Raw genomic sequence first — 15607 nt, forward strand, 5'->3', positions numbered from 1 at the left:
TTTGAATGTCTTTCAGTAAAAATGTTCACAGTAACTGAGGAACAGCTCTCTGTAGTGTGATGAAATCTGGTACATGTCACCCTCAGAGTGAGGCATATTGTGTTTCAAACTTAAATGAAGCTGGTATGCTCATAACAAGTACTTGTACCTTTACAAATAATCATATTATCATCTCACTAGGACCAAAGGCCCAAGTGAGCACACAGTCGATGAGTTTATACTTTCACTCAGAATAATCTGGAAGTCTGAACATGAAATTTAAGGATATCATCATACATGTATTAGAACTGATGTTTGTTCATTAAACAGCTTAACATCTAAAAAGAATTATAGATGAAATTGAAAAAAATTGTCTTCTCCAAAAGTACATGCCCATAGATCTCAACTTTAAGGGGATATTTACAACTAAAATGACACAGAATATTACTACAGCTATCTGATATGCCCAGGCTAACATTATTTACCAGAAATAAGACATCTTGAAAAATTGCATCCGGATACCTGCCGGATACCTGCCGGATACCTTCAGCAATGTTCAATTTTCATGGTTAGTTTCCAATATATATTTAGGTGTTTCACACTTAATTGAACAAAATGCACCCCCAAATTGTGACATGTTTTTGGAAACTCAGAATGAGGTATCCGGTGCCGGATTCTTGGTATCCGGTGCGGATCCTTGGACACCCAGATTGAGGTATCCGGTGAGGTATCCGGTGCCGGATACCCGGATTCCAGGTGGCATACTTTCAGGTGAGGTGTCCATGCCGGATACCACGGATCTGGTATCCGGCAAGGTATCTGCCACCGGATACCCGGACGCGTTTTGGGTAAGTGTCCGGTGGTATCCGGCAGGTATCCGGATACCGGAAACTGCATTTTTTTTGCTGTGTTGGTGTATCTGATGGTTATCCGCGCAACACACGTCGTTGCTTCTAGTGTAGGTTCAAGTTGTGCCACTGTGCATTTCTTAAAGGCAAGAAAACGTGGACTTGTAGCATCTTGTTGACAACAAGAATGTATGTATGCCAGTGGATGGTTGGTTGGTTGATTGTTGTTTAACGCCGCACTCAGCATTATTCCAGCTATAATATGACGGCTGTCTGTTAATAAATCGAGTCTAGACCAGACAACCCAGTGATTGACATCATGAGCATCGATCGGCGCAATTGGGATCGATGACATGCATCAACCAAGTCATCGTGCCTGACAACCCGATCCCGTTAGTCACGTCTTGCGACAAGCATAGTCACCTTTTACAGCAAGCGTGGGTTGCTGAAGGCCTATTCTACCCTGGAATCTTCACGGGTCTGGTGATGTATTCAAAAGGGATTACAAATGAGTATTGAAGCGTCTATAAATACTTATATCCAGAGGTATGTAGCTTTGAGAATGGTTGGGGAAGCAAACTGACATATTAACGTAAAACATTCTAAATGTATTTAAATCATTTGGTTTTCGCTTGCAACAGAAATAATTAAATAACACGATTGGGATACGGATAATGTTTCGCGATTTCTTTGCATTCATCTAGCAAGTGGTGTTTGTAGGGGCGGTCGGGAAGCCCAGTGGTTAAAGCGTTCGCTTGTCACGCCGAAGAACCGGATTTGATTCCCGGCATGGGTACAATGTGTGAAGCCCATTTCTGGTGATATTGCTGCAATATTGCTAAAAGCGGCGTAAAACGAAAACTCGCTCACTCACTGTCTATGCTAGCCCTCCTTTCCAAAAACCTGTATCTCTTACAATAGAAACATATCTTTACGTAGCTTTTCTGTTTTAATAATATGGTAGTTCTAATCTTTTCTGTGTTTATGTCTGATAGTAAAGGTGTATAAAACAAACATAAAGAAAGTACCTTGTTTGTGAAAAAACTGTGTCTCAGTGATTGTTCCGTTGGTGTATCTGATGGTTATCCGCGCACCACACGTCGTTGCTTCTAGTGTAGGTTCAAGTTGTGCCACTGTGCATTTCTTAAAGGCAAGAAAGCGTGGACTTGTAGCATCTTGTTGACAACAAGAATGTATGTATGCCAGTGGATGGTTGGTTGGTTGATTGTTGTTTAACGCCGCACTCAGCATTATTCCAGCTATAATATGACGGCTGTCTGTTAATAATCGAGTCTGGACCAGACAAACCAGTGATTGACACCATGAGCATGCGTGTATGTTATCTCTTTGTCACACTGTGTGGCAGATGTGCGGGCCCACGTCCTTGCATTTAGACATAACATCCGTCATATCAGGCTGTCCAAGCTTTGAAACAAAGAGGAACACTATCACTGTGACTGGCTTCTACCGATAATAAATGTACAGTTGGTGGATTTGTTTGTTATTTAACGCTGTACTTAGCAATATTCCAGCTATATGATGGCGGTCTGTAAATAATCGACCACCCGCTCCGGTAAGTCGCCTCTTACGACAAGCATAATAGTCTTTTACGGCAAGCATGAGTTGCTGAAGACCTATTCTTCCCCGCATCTTCACGGGACAGATCCCATTGGGGTGTTATGTGTTATTGCGAGTGATGTACCACTTGCTATGTTGTCCTGAATTAGAAGCAGCAAACAAAGGGGGCTGTCTGTTTGGACTTGTGAGAAGAAATAATCAAACAGCTTTATATAACACAAATTGGGTGATTTCGAATGTTACCATTTCATCTATTAAACTTTCCTCTCTCATCTTTTGAATCATATATTGACATCAACCTGCATTGTTTTGTGTTGCAGTTTAGCTCCTGTAAAATTTAACCATTAACGAATTGTTTCCTGTTTCAAAGTTGAAAATCCAAGGTTAACCCGAACACTGGCAAGTCCAGGAATACATGTAAATTGTATTTAAGTAAATAACAAAAGAGCGGAAGATCCGGTTGGATCCCCGGGCGCGTCATACCAAAAAGACGTTAAATGATGGTATTTGTTAAAGCGGTTAAAACAAGGACTGGTCGGCTCGGAGACAGTATACGGTGTATGAGTGGGGTATTCATGTTAAACTGCGGCATGGTATCTCAGTGAGCTAGCACTATAAATTGGCATCAGTCCGGACTTGTACAAACAGCCATGCACGTCGCTACATAAGTTTATGACGCGACGTTATATAAGCCCCATTTCACCTCACCTCATTTAGTGAAATACAGATGATAGGGTTAAAAAAGGTAATTCAATGGGTCAAAATATGTGACAGCAACAATGTGTAATTGGCCCTATTACTTTAGACAGTGCACGCACGTGTCCAAAATTTGTCACAGTTGAATATCACGAGTCGGGAAACAGTGTTGGAAGTAGGCAGACAAATCGATTGTTTAACTTTGTATCGCGTCCGCAGTGGACAAGAAGACAAAAGGACAGCATTCCAAGGCTCAGCATGCAGATACAAAGTGATAATGAGCGGCCCTGCACAGGGCGCCGTAGGTCAACAACCAATTTCAAGGGTCGATTAATTAAAAACCAGGCCCTAAGATACCGAGCACAAACAGCCAAACAAACCGTTGTTCACTCGCGCCACGCCATCGGTGTTCACGTTACTGATCAGACCAAATTAGAATCGTCTGCATGCTGGGCGAGCGATTGCTGTACGATACTTTCTGGCCAGACGCCAACGGTGTTTAGGGGGTAGATAAAACTGGGGTATAAGCCGATGGTCTCATGAAAAGTTTTCGGATGAGACCAGATTCATTTTGGACTTCCTGGATAGGAGTGGAGGTGTCTGGAGGCGTCATAATGAATGCCATGCGAACATCAACTTAAAGGGACGAGGGCATCGACTGTTTGTTAATAGTAGCCGATTACCTCCGAGCGTACTCGTCTCCGCTTTTCTTATTCCGTTTCTGATCCAGTATAGGCTTAACAAATGACCGGACTTTTCTAAACAAACAAACGCACTTATTCTGAAATAAGCATAAAAGGCCTAATATAATGCAAACCTTAAGTGCAGTATACATATTGCTTGCATAATTATATAACTATATTACAGTGAGTGAGTTAGGTTTAACGCCGCTTTTAACAGTATTCAAGTTATATCACGGTGTGTTTGATTAATGTTGGAGGAAAGCCCGAAGTGATGCAGGTCTCAGACGTTTACCACCTCGGTGAAACCCTGGAGCAAGGGTATGGTGCTGACAAACCTCGAAACATAATCAGGGCGAACCGGGATTCGAACCCATAATCATAGCTTTCTGGCGTGTCCAAAGGACGCAACTCTACACAGCGAATCGCGGCGCCTTAGACGACTGGGCCACCCGTGCCCCTAGATATGTATATGTATGTATGTGTATATATGTAATGAACCTACGTTCACGTCTGGTGACATGAACATAATAAAAAAAGTAAATACGTAATCTTTTTTGTGACGGCAATAGGAGTATGGTACAGATGGGATCTTGTATTTCTTCTACATGCCTCCATATTTAATGAACAATTGTTGAATTACAAGAATTGCACAATGTTTCATGAAATTGTTTTGACTGTTTCAATTCACTTGGCAGGAAGTTCTCGCCATACTACAATACGTAATTACATATGTGTTATATTCACTGACAGACACGAGCACATGTTGCAGTGATTGTATCCATATCCTGGTACACACATGCTAATGATTTTCACACCTGTATGCTTTATAACCCTCTCTGCACGAAGGTATACCTAACACTTGCAGAGATGAACCTATGCAGTATCTTCCTTGGGTTGGTGGTCCTTGCGGGTAAGTGGAAAATAACTTACGTACAATTATATGCAACGGTGCTGATTGAACATCGAGAGGGTCCCCCTAAACAGCAGGTTAGATACTTATATTCCATGAGGGGTATCCTTTGTTGATATGGAGATTGTATTTGTTAAAAAAATCAGTAGGTACCCCCTTCTTCTTAATACCTGTTGACACAAAGCGAAATGTTAATCAAATAAAACGGCTACATGCAAAATCAGTATGTATTCATTGGTCCTGCATTCAAAGATGACTAACAAATCACGAGTCTTCATACGGTTGGTGGTACTTTTGGGCAAGTTAAAATCGGTTAAATCTGCCAACAGCAGTGATCTTAGGAATTGTAACATTATGTAACCTGTACTCAATCACACATCCAGGTATATGTATAACCAATAAACGTGTTTCCCATAGGAACATATATTTCCGTAATGCTTACATAACCAAGAACCACTAACTGTAGGTGACTCAGAATTCTGTTCCCTTATTGGCCGTGGTATTTGACAACGAACACCTAAGCATTTGTTCGCTGATTCGATCCATGATGTCTTCAAATACACATCAACCCTGCACGTTTCAGTAGTTTTTCCACAATGGTAAAACGTACGATCAGCACCCATGAGAAAGCATTTGCTATTAACATTTACAGACGAGAGACTATTGTTTTCAGTTCCCGCAAGTACTTGTCAGTTAACACTATTTTCATTCACACGTCTCCATAATGTTACGTATGTACACGGCCCGTGAAGATCCGGGGTAGAATACGTCTTCAGCAACCCAAGCTTGCTGTAATAGGCGACTATGCTTGGCAACTATCGGGATCGGGTGGTCAGGCTCACTGACTTGATTGATGCATGTCATTGATCCCAATTGCGTGGATCGATGCTCATGATATCAATCACTGGATTGTCTGGTCCAGACTCGATTATTTAAAGACCGCCGTCATATTATAGCTGGAATATTGCTGAGTGCGGCGTTAAACAACAAACCAACCAACCAACGTATGTACACACGTATTCTACAATCTGCTGTGGCACAATGCTTACTCCAACACTTGATAACATCCGTAATAAGGAATGCAGTTGACTGGATCGTCACAGATTGTCACACATGTAAGATCATTTGGACGGGCAAGGGTGGGATGATGCAAGTCATGTTACGAAATTTTCATTTATTTTTTTAATTTCACTTAAAAGTTCATTTTAAGACAACATATGCTGACATGTGTTCACTAACAAAACAATGAACAACAGAGCAACGTTAAATCACATTTGTGTGAATTTGAAATGATTTACAAAATAGTTTGAGACAGTCCGATTGTCTGTGACATGAAATGGCTGGTGTCAGTCATATTTGAACCATGTAAGTTAGACATTCATTTAGATTTCGTTTTACATCTTTATCTACAAACTATTGAGTATTATTAAAGGTGTTGAGGTGAAATGGGGTTTATCGTCGCATCCAAGATTACTGCACTTATACAGCGACGTGCAGTTTGTGTGTGTGTGTGGCTGTTTGTACTAGTCCGGATTTATAGTGCTAGCACACTGAGATACCATGCCGCAGTTTAACATGAATACCCCACTCAGACACAGTATACTGACTCCGGGCCGACCAGTCCATGTTTCATCCCCTTAAAGCCGAGCGTCAGTGTAACAAGTACCATCGAACCACGAACCTTCCGTTCTCCGGGCGGACGTTGTATTATTAAAGTGAAATATGAATATGAAAATCGAGGGAAAGTCATCTCTATCGACGCACAGTATTGATTCTTCCTGTGACGCAAGCTACTGTGCTGAGGCGCGTGTAATATTTGCTGAACAAGATACCTATAGATTGATAGATGGCATAAAGATTCAAATAATGTAAGTGACCTACCATAACCAGAACAATATATATTCTTGTTGATATACAAATCTGTGTATGGATTCTCCAGATACCCGTGAAGATCCGGGGTAGAAAAGGCCATCAGTAACCCATGCTTGCCGTAAAAAGCGACAATGCTTGTCGTGAGAGGCTATTAACGGGATCGGGTGGTCAGGCTCGCTGACTTGGTTGATAGAGATAATTCACTTACATGGGAGAAATTATGAGCAATTCCCAATAAAACGTTTGTTATCTTCAATGAAAATATATTTTGTTTCAGCTGCGATCGGTAAACCAGTGTACCAGATTGCCTTTCAACTGGTCTGTCGCATCGTGTAACGCTTACCCGTGGACAAGTCCTTCGGAACAACAACATCTTCCTGAACGTTGGCAAGGCGTACAACAGGCATACGGGGAAGTTCAAATGTCCTCAGAGCGGGATCTACAGCTTTCAAATCCACGCTCTATCTCAACATAAAAAATGGCTATGGCTGGATCTCATGCACAACAACAATGTTGATGTGACTGTTCGTGCTTATTCCAATCATGACTATGGCCGTGCTGGCAACTGAAGAAGGGGGACCAGGTATCGGTACAATCCCATGGAGGAAATACATATTTGTTTGGAAGATCTAACGAGGTTTATGGGTCATTTTCTGGCTACCTTATCGCGCCATCGTTTGGGGATCAACAATGAATGTTGTCAGATAAGATAACAAGACGTGAAGGTGTAATAAAATACATGTAGTATAACACCATCCTTTGCATTTACTTGTTGTTTATGGAAAGGATAGAACCATCATACGCTCTAGCTGCCAGCATTTGTCTTTCATCTATTACTGGATGAGGTATGTAGGTAGGCCTTGGTCAGATCATAGTTATAATCAGAACTAGAGATTATAATGTATTGCAAACATCAACACATTAACGGTGGCGAGCAATACAATTCAAATCAAATAAATCAGGTTCAACATACATTTTGGCAAGATTTGACATATCGCTAGTCATGATGCTCGCGTTACTTAATTTCACTTAGACAAAAGGTACAGTCGTTGAAAAGCGACCAATACACTCAGATAATGAATCATGGCACTCACTCGTAAAACACCTTGGCAACACACTGTACTATGATCACGTACAGTTACAGGACCGCCTCCGTGGTCTAGTTGTAGAGTGCCCGCCCGGAGAGCGGAAGATCCGGGGTTCAATTCTCGGCCGCATCATAGCAAAAGACGTTAACAGGTGGTACTTGTTGGTACCCTGTCTGGCGCTCGGCATAAGGGGGCTAAAACAAGGATTGGTCGGCTCGGAGTCAGTATGCTGTGTCTTAATGGGGTATTCATGTTAAACTGCGGCATGGTATCTCAATGAGCTAGCACTATAAATCGGCATCAGTCCGGACTAGTACAAGCAGCCACACGCACACACACACGTGCATGCACGTCGCTATATAAGTGCAATGATCTTGGACGCGACGTTAAACCCAATTTCACCTCACCTCACACAGTTACAGTGACTCATGCCAACACGTGAACATTTAATTGATCATTAGATTGGACTATTTATACAAACTTAATCAAAGGTATTGTTTTGAAAATCTCTGGAATCGGATAGGTAAGTGAATATAGGTCTGGTCACAATATTTTAAATTTGGCAGAGGTTAGTATTACTCGGCAATCAGTTTGGAGCAATGTCATTTATAACTTCGTGATTGATTTAGATAGTATGATATTAATAGTATTGTCTCTTCCTCAAGTCTTTATGACGTTATTGACATCTGATTTAGGACTACTATATATTGAACAATGCGTCACATTTTTTGCACCTTTTGTCGCAAAACAAATTTTCAAAAACGTTTAGAAAGAAGAACCACAGGCAGACAAAGCAACCATGCTTCGTTCCCATGTTATTCCGTATACGGTTGTGTGTATTGGGTATTTCAGTTAGAAGCACTCTCATTGGATTGCCTGGACAGACCACCGCCATAGTGCTGAATTCGGCTTAAAAGAACAAACGAATAAAGCAATAAAGACATGTGCACAGCATGTGTGGTGATATCATGGGTTTGTCATATACACACTGACTATAGGTGTGCCTTACACATGTGCAGTGAAACGTGACTGATGCTATATCCCATTCTATGGACCTGTGAAGCCAATTACACATCATGCTATGTTATCAATTGCTCTGTAACATATGCTACAAACGTTCAAGTCAGCTCACGTTTAAAACTCGCCTGCTTCGACCAACGATCAGGTTTTACTCAGAGTGTAAGTCATGCATGATAACGTCGATGGGGGGATTATACACTTTCTCCCTGAAATTGTCAAGTATCAAATGATAGGTGCCATATGATTAAGAATGTCTTTATTCACGTTTTTAGTCCAAAGTTAATTGAACAAACGAACAAACACTCTCACCTCACACCAGTTACAAAGTTGGTTGTTGTTTTTTCAAACAGTTTTTATTCCATTTCAATAGTATACAGAGACCATATTAAGGAATCTATGACACAACAGCATGTGATATTAACAAAAGTGTACATGGTGCGAGTCATTATTCTTAAACAGGGAATATATGGGTATAAACAAGTGTATAATGTATTCAGAATTGTAATTACAATATTTTATGCTGTGCTTCAATCGATCAATAGTGTCAGGAACTTGACTTGAAGACATGAAAACAGAATCAAATTAGATATAATTGTTTGCTATACCAAACAATTTTATTGTCCAAAGACAATACCAGTATGTCATGTGAAAGTAATATCAAGTTTCAGGCTTCTTTTTTATAAATGACTGAACTTGCATACAAATACCAAGAACACATAGACAATCACAAAATACATGTAAAAGATCTTAGCTATAATTGCAGTTGCAGAAGAGACACACATCATTATCAATCAATTTCATTTGAGTAATTCTTTTTTGTGTAAATAACTTTGTATATGAATTTATCCGGGAACTCTAACAATTTCACATATCTAATTTCTAAATTGGGTAAATACTTTATTCCATTACATTTTTTTATAGATTATATATTTTCAAATTTCTCACAACTGATGAATTTATCATAAAAAATCCGAGATCCTACATTCGCAATTCCAGGTAAAGTAAAGTGTTAAAGAACGACAGAAATACTCATGTCCATGAACAATATTTTATTCAATTACAAACAGGTTTTCAAAACTGGACACAAACAGTCAATATCAACATCCCTTTTAATTAATATGGACACAACAAATATTTTATATTATGTTTTGCTCATCAAAAATGAGAATATCAACTTAAAACATGATATTTTATTAACTTAAAACGTTCATAAAATCGCCAGTTTAGATGTTTAAAGCCAAATTATTAATGTAGAATCGACGATTCATCATTGTTAAAAATCAGGTTTCAGTTTTCTCCAATACATATTTACACAGGTACAATCAGTATATTCATGAATGTCCATAGAGATATACATAAGTATAAGTGTGTAATCCACGTACCTGTGCTGGGGTCTTCAGTTGCCTCCTCCAAGGCATAGATGGTCCGACCCTGGCACTCAGGAACAAGAGCTTGGATGGCGGCAGCTGCATCAGCATCAACTTCCTCAGCAACCTCAGTCAAAGTAGTCTCATAATTTGATGTAATTTAATTTATATGTCTTTCTTATTAAATAATCGATGAAATGACTGGTTATATAATTGGAAACAAGATATCATTGAGCATATAACTTACCCCGTCTGGCATCGGGGTCAGGCCTTGTATGTAGCAGGACGTGGTGGCGGCTCCTATCTGGCCCTATCTAAGAGTATTAAATGTCACATGAAATTGGATAGAAAACAGGTGATGTATTGGTTGTTATTGGTTTGTTGTTTAACGCCGCACTCAGCAATAATCCAGCTACATGTATATGACGGCGGTCTGTAAATAAACGAGTCTGGACCAGACAATACAGTGAATAATATCATGATCATCGATCCACGCAATTGGGATCGATGACATGCATCAACCAAGTCAGCGAGCCTGACCACCCGATCCCGTTAGTCACGTCTTACGACAAGCAGAGCCACTTTTTACGGCAAGCATGAGGTTGCTGAAGACCTATTCTACCCCGGAATTTTCCCGGGTCTGGTGATGTATTCAAAAGGGGTTACAAATGAGTATTGAAGCGTTTATAAATACTTATATCCAGAGTTATGTAATTTTGAGAATTGTTGGGGAAGTAAACTGACATATTAACGTACAAAAACCTACATGTAAATGGATCTAAATCATTTGTTTTTCGCTTGCAACAGGAAGGTGTATAAAACAAATATAAAAGAGGTATCTTGTTTGTGAAAAACTGTGTCTCAATGAGTGTTCCGTTTGTGTATCTGATGGTTATCCGCGCACCACACGTCGTTGCTTCTGTTGTAGGTTGAAGTTGTGCCACTGTGCATTTCTAAAAGGCACGAAAACATGGACTTGTAGCATCTTGTTGACAACAAGAATGTGAGTATGCCAGAGGATGGTTGGTTGGTTGATTGTTGTTTAACGCCGCACTCAGTATTATTCCAGCTATAATATGACGGCTGTCTGTTAATAATCGAATCTGGACTAGACAATCCAGTGACTGACATCATGAGCATCGATCCACGCATTTGGGATCGATGACATGCATCAACGAAGCCAGCGTGTTTGACCACCCGATCCCGTTAGTCGCCTCTTACGACAAGCATAGTCGCCTTTTACGGCAGGAATGGGTTGCTGAAGACCTATTCTACCCCGGATCTTCACGGGTTAGCAGGATGTGTTGTAACATGACAGAATGTAAATAAATATCCGCCCCTTGTATTGTGCGTGTGTCTGCATGTCTGTCTGTTATCTCTTTGTCACGCTGTGTGGCAGGTGTACGGCCCCGCGTCATTGCATTTAGACATAACATCCGTCATATCAGGTTGTCTCGGCTTTGAAACAAAGAGGAACGCTGTGATGGGCTTCTGTCGATAACAAATGAACAGTTGGTTTGGTTGGTTTGTTGTTTAACGCCGCACTCAGTAATATTCCAACTATATGACGGCGGTCTGTAAATAATCGAGTCTGGACATCCATGGATTGACATCATGACCATCGATCCACGCAATTGGAATACGATGATATGCAACTATGCCCAATACACCTGACATGCGATACCTGGTCAATGTGTTTACCAACTAGACTGGTCACTAAACCAAACTTGTCTCAACCGCAGTTGTGGTCATACTCACCTTGACACTATTGACTTCGCAGTCGACGATGCAGGTTCATCAAAATGATATTAAGAACTGGTCGTCTAGCAAGAATACCTTCAGCGCGTAAACGGTTCCGCGCTGTCTGCGCTGATATCCTACACAATCCTGGTATTGCCGTAGTTGCAATTGTAAAGGCGTGGTGGTTCTTTCACGTAACTGACGTTGGTTGGTTGGTTTGCCGAACTCAGCACTATTCCAGCTGTATGACGGCGGTCTACAAAAATTGAATCTGGACCAGACAATCCAGTGATTGATATCATGAGCATCGATCCACGCAATTGTTTGTTTGTTTGTTGTTTTACGCCGCACTCAGCAATATTCCAGCTTTATGACGGCGGTCTGTAAATAATCGAGTCTGGACCAGATAATCCAGTGATTGACATCATGTGCATCGATCCACGCAATTGGGACCAATGACATGCATCAACCAAGTCAGCGAGCCTGACCACCTGATCCCGTTAGTCGCCTTTTACGACAAGCATAGTCACCTTTTAGGGCAAGCATGGGTTGCTGAAGACCTATTCTACCCCGGAATCTTCACGGGTCACGTAAGTGACGTAGCCGTATGAATTTGTACTATGCTCTTGAAGTGATACTTGGTCGACCGGATCTGGAAAGGTCATATGTTGTCCTGTGTGTCTGATAACGGTTCCACAATGGTCTTGTAATGCCGTTTGGTGCTGTGTGGAAAAACCTGACAACGGCCAAGCATCATTCTCCTGTTTGCAGTCGTTGATGCGTTTGGCTTCTGTCATTCGTGGCATGTTTTCGCCGTTCACTTGCTGTCATATTGTAAAGGCATGCAAATGAAAACCCAACGTTTTTATAGCCCAACAAGTGATATTGCACGTGCTTTTCATGTTGGTGTGTTTCGGCTTTCACGTGGTCGTGTTTTTGCGATTCTGCCATCTTCCCACCTAATTTCTGCTATAACCCATTAATTCCACTTAAATCAATGCCAAGTCATGCAAAAATGACCCAAACATTTTTGGTATTTATTTTGTGTGTATGTCAGCAACACTATGTCAGATATTTACGATTTTACTACTTTTGCGGGTGTTTTTGCAGAGTATATTTGCAGTAACATTTACACCATCAGATAGGAAATTTAATATTCCATATTTCAGTATAAAGTTATAGCCGGAGGTACATGTAAACAACATAATTCAGATCTTTTTAAAAATGTGGCGAGATTATTAGGAATTTCCGAAACTTATTTGTTCATTTCCATGGATTTGAAATTGAGATATTATTTTGATATTTGAAATTAATATATTGAATATTACATATTAATTGCCGTTTCCACCGATAGACGGAGGTAATAAGGATTAAATCAACACGATAGATGGACATAAGGTTTCAATGTCATAAATTACAGTTGCTGCAACACACAGTGTTCCTGTGTTTTAACTGCATTCAATACGTCAGCTGTGCGCGCCGTCGATATCATAAATCATAATTGTATGGTTGGGAAAAACAGTGGTTTGACAACAATTCACATGCCCAGATTAACTATAATTCTGTTCTTGATTATTTACTAGGTGTAACTTGTGTGAAATTATCTTAATGGTCTTTCACGGGAGAAGGAATTAAAATGTCTCATAATTGATCTCTTTGTTCAATTTAGAGCACATGATAGAAGAAGCAGCTTGCATATCAACTATTTTAATACCATATATTGCCGACTATGAAGAGTACAAATCCGAAAAACAACCCTTCTGTTTCAATTGTAAGATACCGTGTTATTTGAGATTCAGACACAAACATGTACCTACGATTTGTTTATTACTATTAAACTTTCTCTCTCACCTTTCCCTTTTGCAGCCAGACCTGTGAAGATCCGGGGTAGAATAGGTCTTCAGCAGCCCATAACAACGACTGACCACCATATTTCATGACACGTGATGCTAAACATTTCTCAAAAACTCGAATTCACAAACGGAAAACATCATTGATTTCAGTGTGCATATTTTGAGACACCGTAATACAATGTTGAATATACAGAGCATTAATAGAAACACCCACCCCACCCACCCCTCCCCCGATCAGCATGTGCGTGTTGCATGTCCTTCTGTTGTGCGATATCCACGTATACATTCTTTAAGAACATATTCAGAAAAAAAAAGTAAAATAGGTAAAAGATTGCAAAAAAGTCCCATTGTTTGAATCACTATCAAATAGTGATGACACCAGCTGTTGGAAGCTGTCCCCCCTGCCCTCGTCACAAACACATTCAAAGGCAAGTTAACTGTTAACCTGAACAAACACGGTAACAGTTGTGGTATGTCCACGTCTACAATGAAACATTTTGAAAGCTTTATCAGGGACTTGAAATGTGTAACCCTGCCAAAACAACGTTTGAGCGTGACGCTGCTTGAAACCTTCAAAGAAAGAGCATACTCAAACGTTTGATTGCTCGACGTAAAAGTTGTTTTTGGAAAGTTGACCTCGTCCCGCTTGTCGGTTTGATTTTTCGACCGCCTCCGTGGTATAGAGGTAGAGCGTCCGCCCGCAGAGCGGGAGTTCGATCCCCGGCCGCGTCATACCTAAGGACGTTAAAAGATGGTATTTGTTGTTACCCTGTCTGACGCTCGGCATTAAGGGGCTAAAACAAGGACTGGTCGGCTCGGAGTCAGTATACTGTGTCTTAATGGGGTATTCATGTTAAACTGCGGCATGGTTTCTCAGTGAGCTAGCACTATAATCGGCATCAGTCCGGTCTAGTACAAGCAGCCACACACACGTGCATGCACGTCGCTATATAAGTGCAATAATTTTGGACGCGACCTTAAACCCCATTTCACCTCACCTCACCTGTTTGATTTTTCACATATCTAAATATGAAACAGGTTAGGCGGTTGCATGGGTCTCTTTCTATTTCTAATGGTATATTTGACCATTGTTGAACGATATCAGATCAACAGTGTAGCTTAAATTAGATTTATAATAACATATAATAACGGGGGGATATAGCCATCAGTATGTCCGTCTGTCCGTCCGTCCGTCTCTCTGTCTGTCCGTCTGTAATCATTGTTTTTCCGGAACATATTTCCTAAATCGTACTACCTAGCTTCACAAAACTTGGTACATTTACCAATCAGGCTCAGTAGTCGTGCCTTTTGCTATTTAGAGATTTTTAGAATTTTTTATTTTTGTCGTTTCCATGGAAATGTTATACACTTAGGAAATTTGAGGGTACTGCACTTGTCCAGAGCATATTTTCTAAACCGTACAACCTAGCTTCGCAAAACTTGGTTCACATAACAATCAGGCTCAGTAGAAGTGCCTTTTGCTATTTAGAGATTTTTAGAATTTTATATTTTTGTCGTTTCCATGGAAATATGATGAACTCAGGAATTTTGAGGGTAGTGCTCTTGTCCGGAACATATCTCCCGAACCATACAACTTAGCTTCTCAAAAGTTCTTACACCTATCAAGCAGGTTATGTAGTGGTGCCTTTGCTATTAACATGGTTTAGAAGATATGCTCCAGATGAGGACATTATTCTAGGTTCATTAATTTTCAATTTAAATTGAAAAAAGAAAACCTTTTACATTCTCTTAATGCCTTTGTGTCATGAGAGCTATTCATATGCGAATCTGCGAAGTTATTGTTATTAAATTTCATGAGATCATCAGAAAGTGAGCTACATGAACCAATATTTAATAACCTTCATTATATTTCTGGTTTTGGCATCAAGGAAAAATATTTTCTTGCCAATCTAAATACATTTTAAGGTACACACAGTTTACCGACATGCCACGTCGGGGGGGGGGGGGGGGAT

General features: G+C 40.4%; 1 protein-coding gene across 1 annotated transcript in view; it reads left to right on the forward strand.

Moving 5' to 3' along the window:
* The first annotated feature begins 4613 nt into the window (after positions 1-4613).
* LOC125378298 (complement C1q-like protein 4) overlaps positions 4614-15607 on the forward strand; it is a 68109-nt gene continuing 57115 nt past the window's right edge. Inside the window, exon 1 of the mRNA XM_048393764.1 lies at positions 4614-4694. Coding sequence (XP_048249721.1) covers positions 4652-4694 — 43 coding nt within the window. The 5' untranslated portion in view covers positions 4614-4651. The remainder of the gene's footprint in view (positions 4695-15607) is intronic.

The sequence above is a fragment of the Haliotis rufescens genome, unplaced genomic scaffold, assembly GCF_023055435.1.
Source record: "Haliotis rufescens isolate VD_foot unplaced genomic scaffold, xgHalRufe1.0.p SCAF_12, whole genome shotgun sequence".
Taxonomy (NCBI): domain Eukaryota; kingdom Metazoa; phylum Mollusca; class Gastropoda; order Lepetellida; family Haliotidae; genus Haliotis; species Haliotis rufescens.